General features: G+C 54.3%; 1 protein-coding gene across 1 annotated transcript in view; it reads right to left on the reverse strand.

Annotated features, from left to right (window-relative positions):
• The window catches only part of abcb6b (ATP binding cassette subfamily B member 6 (LAN blood group) b), a gene marked incomplete at both ends in the record, with an annotated part of 199,859 nt that overhangs the window by 133,594 nt on the left and 52,676 nt on the right, over nucleotides 1-13,589 (reverse strand). Inside the window, 2 exons of the mRNA XM_084314055.1 lie at nucleotides 8,230-8,287; nucleotides 8,464-8,549. Of these exons, the coding sequence (XP_084170181.1) occupies nucleotides 8,230-8,287; nucleotides 8,464-8,549 (144 nt within the window). The remainder of the gene's footprint in view (nucleotides 1-8,229; nucleotides 8,288-8,463; nucleotides 8,550-13,589) is intronic.

The following is a 13,589-nucleotide window of genomic DNA, read 5'->3' on the forward strand; positions in this document are numbered from 1 at the left end:
ACATCAATCCCCGCGAAGCCTGGACCGACCCGGCATTTTCCCCCCGGAAAAGCACAAAGTCCTTCGGGGTACCAGAACAGCAGATCTGCGCCCCGGCAGACGGGTTAACTGACCTGGTCCAGCGCGACCAGAACCAGTCCCGCATCCTAGTCACGCCACCATCCCCAGTCCTAAGAGGGTGGTAGGTACACATGTTGATCTAAAACAGGGGTGTCCAACCTTTTTTGAACCAAGATCTACTTTTTTATTTACCACCTAGCCCGAGAGCTACCAGCCAAAATTGTATATTGTAAGCCGTCATTTGAGGCTTTATAAAAGCAGCATAATGAACACAAATCTGTCAGTGCCGAGTCTGACCTCATCTTAAATAACAAACAGCATTGCTTGTTGTAGTTAACAAGGAGAGGAAGAGTTGATTTAGCAAAAAAAAAAAATCAAATTTTATTAATCAAGATCTACTTGAAATCAGCCCGCGATCTACCTGTCGATCGCGATCGACTGGTTGGGCCCCACTGATCTAAAACATCACAGAGGGTGCCACCAAGATGGACAGAACGTGAATGCGCTGCTCCTGGCAGCCCACCTCATGGGCGTGAGACCCCTCTGCCAATGTAATGATCTACTCCGTCATCTCCCCCCGGAGATGCATGTGAGTCATCGAGTCTAACCTAGTGCACCGGCGTTCAGTAGAGATAAAACATCTCCTTCCTAGTTGCCCGCATAAAAAACACTGTTTCCATGAATTGGGCAACCAAGGCGCGCCGGCCCATAACGTGGTTCCACATTGTTTCCCCCCCTTCCCCCTCCGTGTGACGCGCTGCCCCTCAGCCGACAGGGAAAACTGACAGGCAGGAGGTCCCACCTCCCGGCCAATCAGTAAAGGGGGGGGAAGGATTTATCAGCCCACCCCTTATGACCCCTCACCCCTGATACGATGCAACGACAAAGCAGAGCCATGACGTCAGTCATAGCGTGCTACATGAAAGCGCATTATACCTGTTAGGGTAACAGCTTCACATTCTGCACGCCAGCCACAGACGATAACCTCGTCTGTGCAAAAACTGGCTTTATACATGGCTTCACAATACATGTGCGAACTTGCCACCCGAATTTTTTACACCTTTACCCTAAAGTAAGAAAAACACAGACCAAGAGAGGGGCCAAGGGCCTTGGTACAAGAGCTACACATGTAAACTTCTGTAGGCCAACACCTAACCCAGTTGTGGATTCAATGCCACGTTTACTTAAACGTGAACACGATACACACAACCCTCTATCACAATAAAAAAGGGCAAAAGTTCACTCTCACTACTGCAAGAAGAACGTCATTTTTTATGATGAGAGAAGACATAAGTCCTCGATCAAGTGCTGGTCACAGGCCTTGCTAAGTCTACATAACAGCGACCAACAATTTCCAGAGAAATTGCCTCTCTCTAAGCAAGAGCACAACCCCAGTAGAAGCTGAGGGATTTACACCGTATCCCCAAACATATAGTGAATCAACACACATTTTGTAAACAAAATCATATTTGAGGGGAGGTGGGGGGGGCAGGGGCAAACCGGGGAATAATTTCACCCACCCCTCACCACCTCACCCCTGATACGACGCCAAATGTGTAGAGTAAAAGCTTTACATCATGCACGCCAGCCACAGCCGAAAACCTTGTTTGAAAACAGGTTTCCCACAGCTCTGCTTATGTGTGGGGGAGAAAATTGCCACTTGTTATTTTCATCATTACCCTCAAGTAAAGAATAACAAGCTAAGAGAGGCCCTCGATCATATGCCACTATGTACAGCATTGTAGGGTAACACCCAGCCAGTTGTGGGCTCAGCCACGTTGTCTAAACATTACATGAACACACACAACTTCTCATCATACAACAAAAACCCAGTTCATTTTTACTCACGTAAAAAAAACAACGCTGTTCTTAGGTAGAGAGAAGACATAAGCCCTGGCCAACGCTAACCTAAGCTATACAAAGCGACCAAGACCATTTTCACACCACACGTTGTATCTCCAAATGTAGTGAAGTAACATATGTTTTGTTAAACAAAGACATCGTTATTAACAAAAACATTCGGGAGGGGGAGGAAGGAAGAGTGGGGTAATGTCCAATGGACACCTTACCTGCACCAACGAACGCAGGACGAAAGGCCGTAACACAGGTTGGTCCACCACGTTGACGAAGGCCTCTCGCTGGCAAGGCCAGATGAGGCAATGGCCGGAGCCTCGCTCCGGCGTGACACCCCCCTCCAGCAGCCGGTCATGGCGCAGGCCCGACGACATCTTCTGCCAAAGATGACGTCGTAGTCAGAGTGCCAGGGCCTGCTATTCTCACGGCTAGCGCCAATGTTTGTAGCACAAGCTAAACAGCTAACTCTAGGCTAACTGATAGCATCAAGCTAACGTTTCCAGCCGAGCACAGCCGGCTACTACTGAAAGCTGCACAACGTGAGAAAAAGCAATACAGGCCAACACTTCAGACAGCCACTGTCTTTTCCTCTTCTTGTCCGAAGAAAAAAAGGGAAAAAAGGCAACACACGCCCCTCTTCAGAACGGTGTTTACCAGACACAGCGGTATCGGCAGCAAGCCCTTCGTTGTACGCGGGCTGCAGCCGACCTGAGCTCGGGGATATTCTCATAACGAAACACCAAGCTCACCTCCCTCGCGCCGGGTGTTTTTCATCTTGAAAAGCGGGGCCAGCACGGCGACAGAGGGTATCCGCTTGTCCAGAGACCCGGTGAATTGAACTGCAGATTCGGAATCACGGTCCCAGGAAAACAAAGCTACGACTTCACTGAGGAGGAGCTAATGTTATTGTGGGGCATCAGACTAGAACCCCATCCACGCCGCTAAGGGGCAGCGAAAAGGATTCTAGCTTGGAGCCGACCTTTGTAAGCTGTGCAGTTGACCCCCACAACTGACACACCTGGCGCCCGCGTCGCAAAAAACATCACCCGCCCAGAGAGGCCGTCAGCCCCCACACAGCCGACTGCCTCCCAAGCATAGTGTCCAGCTGCAGAGCCGGAGGCAAGGCCGGCAGGGATTGCTCAGCGACGCACGCCCCTAATGCGAAGCCCCGGTGGAGGTCAGAATGATCATCATCTTCTAGACACTCCGGTGGCGAAGACATTATCTCTGTATTTCCTCGAAAAATTGTGAGAGAGAAAACAAAGATATAATGTCAACGCAGCTCCTCTTCTCCAATAACTATTTCGGCACTAAACTAAAGTGGTGTATACAGGCACTTTACGGTGGTGAAAATAGGTAAGGAGCTGATGGTGTGGCCACGACCCCGCTTATGTAGAGGAGCGGATGTGGGTGTGGCCAGGCGGATGGGTGTGTGCATGTGGAGAAAATTATTCAATATTAGACTGGATAAAGGGATAGTTCCAAGAGAGCAGAGGGCCTGCAAGCCCTACTACCAGGGGGGAGGGGAGTCCCGTCCACCCGCCCGTCCTAACAAAGGGGGGGAGGCAGTCAACTCCACCAAAGTGCGAAAAAGAGGGAACCAGAAACCCCTAAAAACGCACAGTACAGGCGGGTCCACGTGTGACACATCACCCCGTGGCACACACCCACACACCCCTGCTAACCCACCGACAGGCGGGATGCAGGGGAGGTCCCAGACCTCAGAACCGCCTGGGAGACAGAACCCAGAGTCATGTCCATGAGGTAAAACTTAACGAAGGGACACAGGGAGGACCAGGAGGCTGCAGCACAGATGTCTTCCACCGAGGCCCCCCCTAACAAGGCTGCAGAGGCTGCCACTCCACGAGTGGAGTGCGCCCTGTGACCCCCAGGGGGGGCCTGTCCAGCCAACGTGTAGCAAAGGGCAATGCCCTCGCACAACCAATGTGACAGGCGCTGATTGGACAGTGCCTTACCAGCGCGAGGGCCACCGTAACAAACAAAATGTTGATCGGCAGCCCTGAGATCCCGAGTCCGACTGAGGTAAATCCCCAAAGCACGGACAGGACACGACAGATGAAGGCTTGCCTCTAACCCACGAGCGTGAGGACAGGCACTCAGGCCGCACCGAGAGAGCACACAGCTCACCCACGCGCTTAGCGGAGGTGACGGCCAGCAGGAACGCAGTCTTGAAGACAGCTGCTCCAACGGCGCCTGCTTAAGAGGCTCAACGGGGCCTCAGACAACCGGCCGAGGACCAGTTGGAGGTCCCAACTCGGAGACAGAGAACGTTCCACCGGCTTGAGACGCCGAGCGCCAAGCAGGAACGTCCCACGAGAGGGTGGCTGAACAACGTTCCGCCCCCACACTCGACCATACGCCACTCCCCAGCGTAAGCCGTGGTAGAGGACGGAGCGTGCATACCGGATAGCGCTAACCACAGAATAGTCAAGATGCATCCCCACCAGATTCACACTGTCAGCAGCCAAGCCTAGAGGCTGCCCCAGAACAGGAAGGCAGAACAGAGTTCCGCGTGCCTGAGAGAGGGACCGCGGTGACCACGGAACAGGCCACGGCGGGGCCACACAGAGCTGAATCACGGCCGGGGACCACACAGCTGAGCCCCAGCCCGGCACGACCAGGACCAAGTCCCGCGCTCCCGACATACCCGCCCCAACAGCTGAGCTATCAGGTGTAAGGGGGGGAAAGCGTAGAGTATCCTGGACGGCCACGGAATCGGTCCCAGACCTGCCCGACTATGTCTGGACGTAATCCCCACTCGTCAGGGTGAGGACCGCCTTGCGACATCACACCTGCACCCACATTCACCCTGCCGGGGATGTGGAGAGCCCTCAAGCAGAGCAGATGGAGAACGACCATAGCCAGAGACCGACCGCCGCCCGGTGCAGACGGGGGGAGCGCACTCCACCCTGTCTGACAATATACGATGCTGACATCGTGTTGTCCGTCCTGACCAAAACATGCATGCCCACCACAAGGTGGTCGAGCCGTTTGAGGACCAGAAAGACTGCCTTCAATCCCAACACATTGAATGTAGCGCAGACCGGGCAGCATGGCAGCTGCCCCCTACTGCGTTGGTCCAACACGTCCCCCCCCCATCCCATGAGGGAGGCGTCGGTGAAGACCGTGACGTGTGACGGCCTGCTGCCCAATACAAGGGGACCCCGCAGGTGAGGGCACCAGACCCTCCCCAGAAGACGAGGTCCCCCAGTACTGACATGGGAACCTTCAGCCGCTTCCATATGTCTCACACCGGGTCCATTTCCATACCGGAAAAACCACGTCTGCATCCTCCCCATGAAGAGGAGGCCAAGAGGGACCCCAGCAGCAGGCACATCACGGACAGCGCCATAACCGTCCTAGGACGGAACCTCCCGAGCGCGCCGAGAACCCAATCACTCGCCGCCGCTCCGAGAGGGATGCCCATATAGACCTTGAGCTTAGAAAAAGCCCAAGTACTCCACCCGTTGACTGGGAAGAGGAGAACTCTACTTCCAGTCTACAGCAAAACCCAGGCTGGTGAGACACCACCTGCCTGGTATGAGACCTAGCGATCTACCCTGACAGGCCAAGGACCAGAACGTCGTCCAGGGCAGAATACACTTCATAACCCCCGACGACGCAGAGGCCCAAGTGCGGTCTACACGCACTTGGTGAAGATACGGGGAGCCAGAGAATAGCCGAACAGCAGCCTCTGGTACTCGTACGCTAAGCCCTGCAAAGGAAGCGTAGGTAAGCCCTAGGATGGAAGATCGGGATGCGAACACAGGTCTATGGAGGAGAACCAGGTCTAACAGGTGGGAGACGGTAAAAATTCTGAACCTTCCATGGGACAGGTCCAGTATGGGTCTGACACCCCCCCCCCGATTTCTCGGGCACCAGAGAATACCGGGAGGAAACGCCACACATCGCGTCCTCCTTTGGGACCAGGAACCTGCTGTGCGTTGCCAACCCTGGACCTGCCAACCGTGCGAGCAGGGTGTCTCGCGGAGTCGGGATATCGGACCCTGACACTACCAACGAGGCAATCGCACCCAAGGGGGGACCCCGACAGAAAGGGACGATTTGATACGGGGGAAGCTGACATCACACCGGGTGACAAAAAGCTCCCCCACTGAACACCTCCCCGGCATGGATTGCTGAGGAATTGTTCTACAGCTGGACATGCAAGGTGTGAGGTCCCCACACTGCGCGATAGGGTGGGTTCCTACACACCGTAGCCCTGCAGTGATATTACTACCACCCAAATCACGCACGCCTGCCAGACCACCGCCGGTCTTCCGGCCGTGGGAGGCACTAACGTGATACCCGGCCTGGCGAGGGCGGGGCAGGGGGAACTCGCGCTGCGACCCCAAGGGCCTCAAGCTCCCCCGCTGACAACCTTTATTGTTGACAGACACAACACCAGACTCACCAAACACAGACGCAGAACGTGTGGCGTGTGAGCCACTTGACAGCACAACATTCTCACGAACAGACCCAGGCCTAGCCAGCAACTGGGTGTCAGCCCCTGTCCCCATGAGAAGCGAAACGTGGGGCCGCTTGCGCTTCATCGAAGGCACGCGGCCCGCAGCCAAAGGAAACAAATCAGAGCCCTTATCCCGCTGGTGTTGGGGGGGGGGGGTGACCGGAGAGAGAGCTAGATACAGCTAGACGGCAACGTTTTTTTAGGGCGTGCTCATCTAATGTAGCCGATCCCTTGGCCGCCAAGGCTGCCGGCCTTGTGATCACCTGTTGTCTTTGTGTCCAGGGTACCTCAGGCGGGGGAAACATGGCCGCTGGTTGAGGGCCGCGCCCCTCACCTCTGGCTGCACAGTGTGAGGCGGTGTGGGGCCTAGGTCAAATACCGCCCGCGCTCCTGCGGAAAGACCAAAGTCCCTCTGCGGAGAGGGGAGCCCTGAGGAGGGAAAAAACGTATCTCCTCCTCAAGGGGAGACTGATCCAACCAAGATGTCTGTAAACAAGCATTGACAGCATCCTAGCCCTCCCTGCGGTTATAGCTTGCGGCTAGGTCAAAGCTAATAACCTCAAAACCTTGCGCGATGTTTCGACGTCAGCTGGCCCTAAGGCCCCGCCACCGACACCATTTTTGACAGAAAAAACAGCAATTCGAACAATGTTACTAGTTGCTGCTAATTCTATACCGTGGCGGTATAGGCTTAACAGCCCACCAGCCACCTGCCAGGCCGACTCGCCTCATGGCGTCGGCCGGGCGGGACACCGTTCCACCATGTCAGAGGCAAAGGACTGATGCCACCTGCTTCACAAGCACGGAGCACCAGTGGTGGCTGCAACAAAAAACTACTACTAGTGAAGCACTGCCTCACTAGTAGGAATGCAGCAACCTCCACTGTGGTGTGCACCCATGAAGGGGTAAATGAATAAATGAACGGAAACTCCACTAACACACTGCAGAATGGGCTAGCCCATACACACAAATGTTAAGGGGATGCAGACCAGAGAAACGCCAGTCCCACACACAATTCATAGATTCACAAAAACACACCAGCCTTAGGCCTCAGCCCATCCACAAATGAAATGGTAAACAAGCCCCCGTCAAAACTCCCAACAGTAGACACCGATTGACCGTCAGTATGAATGGTTAAGAGGAGGGAAGACCTTTTAGAAAAGACAGCCCTCGGCGGGGAACAAGAACGGAGACCCAGCATTGTAGCATTAGCATTAGCCGCGCGCACTAGGATAGCTGGGAAAACACCCAAAACAGAGTCATGACGACCATGTTTTCCCAAATATCCTGCCCCTCGCGCCAATACACAACTCGGCTGTCTTACGGGACAACGAGCAGTATCACAAATGCTAGCATTAATCCCTGGCAGCGCAGGCCCTACCTGTGCGCGACCTAGCCCGACAGCTAGCCGCCGCGCGACGTCCCTCGGTCCGCTGTCACGAGACGAGGAAACCCAGCACATGCCCGATGCGCTGTTAGGATGTGCCGAGAAGATTCCAGGGGCTGGTGAATCTCCGGCGAAAACCCAACATTGTGTAATTTCTCTCTGCATTTCATAACAACTAGTTCATGGAGTGCACTGCAGCGTCCATGTTGGGGGAAAAAAAAGAGGAAGGGAGAGGGTGACCATGTCCGGCGTCATATAGTAGGACGCGGGGGCGTGGCCTGGTCACGTGCATGAGAGTGCAATTGTTTGTTCATGAGCACAGTAGGTGCTGGAGATAAGAGATATCTCATTATGGCTAGAGCGAGACGCGATTGGCCAGTATGATAATATAACAGTCTGTTCTCTAGAACCTACCAACAGTCTGTTCTCTAGAACCTACCAAAGCAACAGTCTGTCCAGGCTCCACTGTGAAGGACACTTCCCTAAGGACCTCCGTGCTGAAGATACAAACAACATCACAATCAGGAAACACATTAAAGGAAGACTTCTAACCAAAAATAAAGCTGATTCATAGCTTGTATATCCCTAAATGATGATGGCAGGATGATGTCACATATTCCACCCAGAAAGTAGTATGGTAAACAGTACAGTAAATAGACTAAATAGTACCCACCCTAGAACGTAGCTGAAGCTCACTCTGTCAAACTCCACCCGGCCTGAGGTCAACACCAAGTTCTCAGCCCCGCATACATCCTGAATCTGAGAAGAGAGAGAGAGAGAGAGAGAGAGAGAGAGAGAGAGAGAGAGAGATAAAGAGAGGGGGAGACAGAGAGAGAAAGATATATACAGGGTAAGAGAGAGAGAGACAGAGAGAGAAAGAGATATACAGGGTAAGAGAGCGAGAGAGACACAGAGAGAGAGAGAGAGAGCGAGAGAGAGAGAAAGAAAGAAAAAAGAAAGAAAGAAAGAAAGAAAGAAAGAAAGAAAGAAAGAAAGAAAGAAAGAAAGAAAGAAAGAAAGAAAGAAAGAGAGACAGGGTAAGAGAACAAGTCAGAGAGAGGGAGAGAGAGAGAAAGAGAGAGAGAGAGAGAGACATTCAGGATGAGAAAGAAAGAGGGGAATTGTTTACATATCTATCTAGTCTCTTTCACACATCACCTCTGGACGATGCCCAGAGAATCAGGTCATGTTGTCTGGAGTTATATGCCGTATTTGCTATCGCGTTCCGCTCTGAGCCGTATGAGATATACTATCTCCTATGATACCTAATGTATCTCCCTACGAACAAGAAATACATGCACCCCACCTGTATGGGGCTCCGCCCCCATGGTGGCACCGCCCATATAGCAGTGACGCTAGTCACCACACACCCTTCCTCTATTTTCGTCCCAGCGTACTCGGATGCGTGCACCGTACGATAACTAGTAGGATGAAAAGATCAGAGTCATAATGTTGGAAGCTTACCGGAGGTTGCTGGCCCCTGGCATCTTCGACGCATGTTTTCGGCGACACGACGGGCCTGTGTTGATGTTCCTCGTTTGATGACAGCACATCGAGGTTCAGCTGTACAAGACTGGCTGTCGGGCCAGCTTGTACTCAGGTAGGCCCTGTGTTTTCAGGGTATTAGTGTTAGTAATGCTGGTTTGTTTTGTTAACACAACCATGTTGTGTGTTGGCGCCGGGGGCAGGATGGTTTGGTGAACGTTCTCTGCAGGGAACGGTTTCCAAGCTGTCTTGGGCGTGCTGCTAAAACATCTAAAGCTATGCTACATGCTATCGCTAATGCCGCATGCTATTACTACTGCTAATTGCTATGCTGTTTTAATGTCTCCACCGTGAGATGTTGTCACTCTCCCTCCTCTTGCCCGGTTCATCAATGAAGGTCAGTCGGTAGCTGTTGTGGTTTTTTTTGCTGAGTTCTATTTACCTTTTTCGGGTAAATGGGTTGACAACAGGGTAAACCGTGGCTAGGTTCCTAGCCAGGTATTTTACCTTGTGTTCCGGCGGGGTTTGTTGAACGGTGTTCCCATCTGGGTTGGCGTCGGGTAGTGGGGCTATGGGTCCAGCCGACATGGTAAACATGTTGCGTGTCTGTGCACAGGCAATTGTTGTCTTGGGTCCCACATCGCCTGGCGCTAGGCTGCAGTAGTATAAGGGCAGGGCCGCCTGGGAGAAATGTGAGGCCCTGTGCGTTTTTAGACGTGAGGCCCCCCACCTCCTGGGGCGGCCCTGTGTAGGGGGCTATTGTTTCGTTTTGTCACTCTGCTATGAGAAGGTCTGTCTTGCTACAGTTTTCTCTCCTCTCAAACCATTCATACTGACGGTCAATCGGTATACTGGGGGAGTAGTGCGGGGGGGGGGCTTTGTTTACCTTTTTTGGTAAATGGGCTAAACTAGGGCTGGTGTCCTGTTGTGAATATTTTGAATGAAGACGGGTCTGGTCCGTCTCCCCTTAAACTTTGTGTGTATGGGTTTGCTCATTCTACAGTTTTTTGTGGTTTAGCTCTTTTATTCATTTAACCCTTTCATGGTGCACACCACAGTGGAGGGTGCTGTTTGCAATCACCACTGGTGCTCCATGTTAACATCAGTCCTTTGTTTTTGATATATTGAAACAATGCCCCGCCCGGCCGACACCATGGGTGGGTCGGCCTGGCGAGTGGCTGGTGGGCTGTTAAGGCTTGTACCGCCACGGTATGGAATTGGCAACGATTAGAACTGTGTTCGAATTGCTGTTTTTTTCTATTAGAAAAATGGTGTCTGGTGGAGGGGCCTTGAGGGCCAGCCGACGTCGACACATCGCGCGAGGTTGTTGACGTTATTAGCTTTGACCCAGCCGCAAGCTATAACCGCTCAGGGTTCCCCTCTCCGCAGGGGATTTTGGTCTTCTGCTGGAGCGCGGGCGGTATTGTCCTAGGCCCTACACCGCCTCACACCGCGCAGCCAGAAGAAGAGAGAGCACGGCCTCGTCAGCGGCGATGACGGGGCCCTCGACAGGCGGCCATGTTTTTCCCCCGCCAGAGGTATCCTGGGCGTCGATTCGACAGGTGTCCACAAGGCCGACAGCCTTGGCGGCCGAGGGATCGGCCATGTAGGATGGGTTCAGCTTGAACAAACAAGCCGTCACCGTCCTGCCGCGAGCAGCCTGCTCTCCGATCGCTCCCTTCCCCAACACCAGCGGAAGAAGTGGGCTCTGATTGTTTCCTTTGGCTGCGGGCCGCGTGCCTTCGTTGATGCGCCGGCGGCCCCCCCTTTTCGCTTCTCATGGGGACAGGGGCTGACACCCAGTTTATGGCTGAGCCTGGGTCTGTCCGTGAGAATGTTGTGCTGTCAAGCGGCTCCCACACCTTGATCTGTGTTGGTTGAGCCTGGTGTTACGTCTGTCAACTTAAGTGTTGTCAGCAGGGGGGCTCGAAACCTTTTGAGGCACACAGTGCGGGCTTCCGCGGCCTCGCCTTCGCGAGGCCTGGTATCATGTTGGTGCCTCCCACTCCTGGAATATTGGCAAGTGGTCGCAGCTCACATGATTTGGGGTGGTAGTAATATCACTGCAGGGCTACGGTGTGTAGGAACCCATGGGGGCCTTACACCTTGCATGTCCGGCTGCAGAACAACTCCTTCAGCATGTTCTGGAGGGGTGTTCAGTGGGGGGGCTTTTTTCATCGGAAGCCCCCCGTATCAGACCGGCCCTGCGATTGCCTCGTGGGTGGTGTCAGGGTCAGGTGTTCCTCGCACGGTTCCAGGTTTGGCTACGCACAGCGGGGGGACCGGGCCAACTATCTACGGTTCCTAGCGGACCTGCACCACGTGACGGCGGGTGCGTTGGGAGTGTCGTCACATATGACTACGGCAGTATCATATGTCGAGGTGGATGGAGAGAACGCTGAGGCGAGGACTTGTGTTTACACAACCCCACCCGTTTTCAGGTTTGGTACAGACCCTATTGTCGGGGTCTCCAGCTGTGACAGCTCTGGTCAACGAGATCCAATCTCTGTGGACGAAGCAAGCCATCGTCGTGGCGTTCTCCTCCCGGTGTTCTCTGCCCGAGAAGTCGGGAGGGAGGGGTGTAAGACCCAGGCTGGACCTGTCCCATGGGAAGGTTCAGCATTTTTTGGATCGTCTCCTACCTGTTGAACACTGTCAGGTGGGGGTCTGGTTCTCCTCCATAGACCTGTAGGATGCGTATGCGCATCCCCGATCTTCCATCCTAGGGCTTACCTACGCTTCCTTTGCAGGGTTAGCATATGAGTACCAGAGGCTGCCGTTCGGTTTTCTCTGGCTCCCCGCATCTTCACCAAGTGCGTGGAGGCCGCACTGGGGCCTCTGCGTCGTCCGGGGTTACGGAGTGTTCTGCCCTGATGACGTTCTGGTCCTTCGCGGTCAAGGTGGATCGTCAGGTCTCGTACCAGGCAGGTCTCTACCAGCCTGGGGTTGCTGTAGACTGGATGTAGAGTATTCCTCTTCCCAGTCAACGGTTGGAGGGCTATGGGCATCCATCTCAGAGCGTGTTGTCAACACGCTCGGGAGGTTCCGTCCTAGGACGGTTACGGCGCTGTCTCACGTCGCGTTTTCACCGACGCCTCCCTCGCTGGTGATGCGTCGGGCCAACGCAGTAGGGGGCAGCTGGCAAACCATGCTGCCCGGTCTGCGCTACGTTCAATGTGTTGGTGTTGAAAGCGGTCCTTCTGGTCCACAAATGGTGTTGATCAGGACGGACGATACGACGTCAGTGTCGTGTATCGACAGACAGGGAGGAGTACGCTCCCCCTGTCTGCACCAGGCGGCGGGCGGCTGGCTATGGGCGTCCTCCATCTGCGCGGCCTGAGGGCTCCCCACATCCCCGGCAGGGAGAATGTGGGTGCAGGTGTACTGTCGCGGGGCGGCCCTCATCCTGACGGTTGAGGATTGCGTCTGGACATGGCCAGGCGGGTCTGGGACCGATGCCGTGCCGCCAGGGATTCTTCCCCATACATCTGTTAGGTCAGTTGTTGGGACGGGTACGTTGAGGGGCGCAGGTTCTTGATCCTGATGGTGTTACCATCTGGAATGCGCATGCTCCCTCCACTGTCGCGCTTACGCGGGCAGATGACGTATGTTCCAAGTGTGGTGTAAGGCGGGGGGCCGGGACTCAGTCTCCTGCCCCCTGGATGCTGTCCTTAGTTACCTCCAGTCTCTCCTTGATAGACTGTCGGCTTCGACGGTGAGGGTATATGCAGCAGCTATATCCTCCTATCATGAGGGGTTTGAGGGGATGTCTTGTTCAGCCACCCTCTTGTGAAGCGTTTCCTGCTTGGAGCTCCGCTTACGCGGGCAGATGACGTATGTTCCAAGTGTGGTGTAAGGCGGGGGGCCGGGACTCAGTCTCCTGCCCCCTGGATGCTGTCCTTAGTTACCTCCGGTCTCTCCTTGATAGACTGTCGGCTTCGACGGTGAGGGTATATGCAGCAGCTATATCCTCCTATCATGAGGGGTTTGAGGGGATGTCTTGTTCAGCCACCCTCTTGTGAAGCGTTTCCTGCTTGCCACTCGACGCGTTAAGCCGGTGCAACGCTCCTTGGCTCCGACTTGGGATCTTCAATTGGTCCTCGGTCGGTTGTCCTTGGCCCCGTTTGAGCCGCTCGAGCAGGCGCCGTTGGGACAGCTGTCCTTCAGGACCGCGTTCCTTCTGGCTGTCACTTCCGCTAAACGCGTAGGTGAGCTCTGTGCTCTCTCGGTACGTCCAGAGTGCCTGTCTTTTCGGACCGATTGCGGTGTCACTCTGCGACCTGATCCTGCTTTCGTGCCTAAGGATATCCGGAG

The sequence above is a fragment of the Notolepis coatsorum genome, assembly GCF_963971535.1.
Source record: "Notolepis coatsorum genome assembly, chromosome: 5".
NCBI lineage: Eukaryota > Metazoa > Chordata > Actinopteri > Aulopiformes > Paralepididae > Notolepis > Notolepis coatsorum.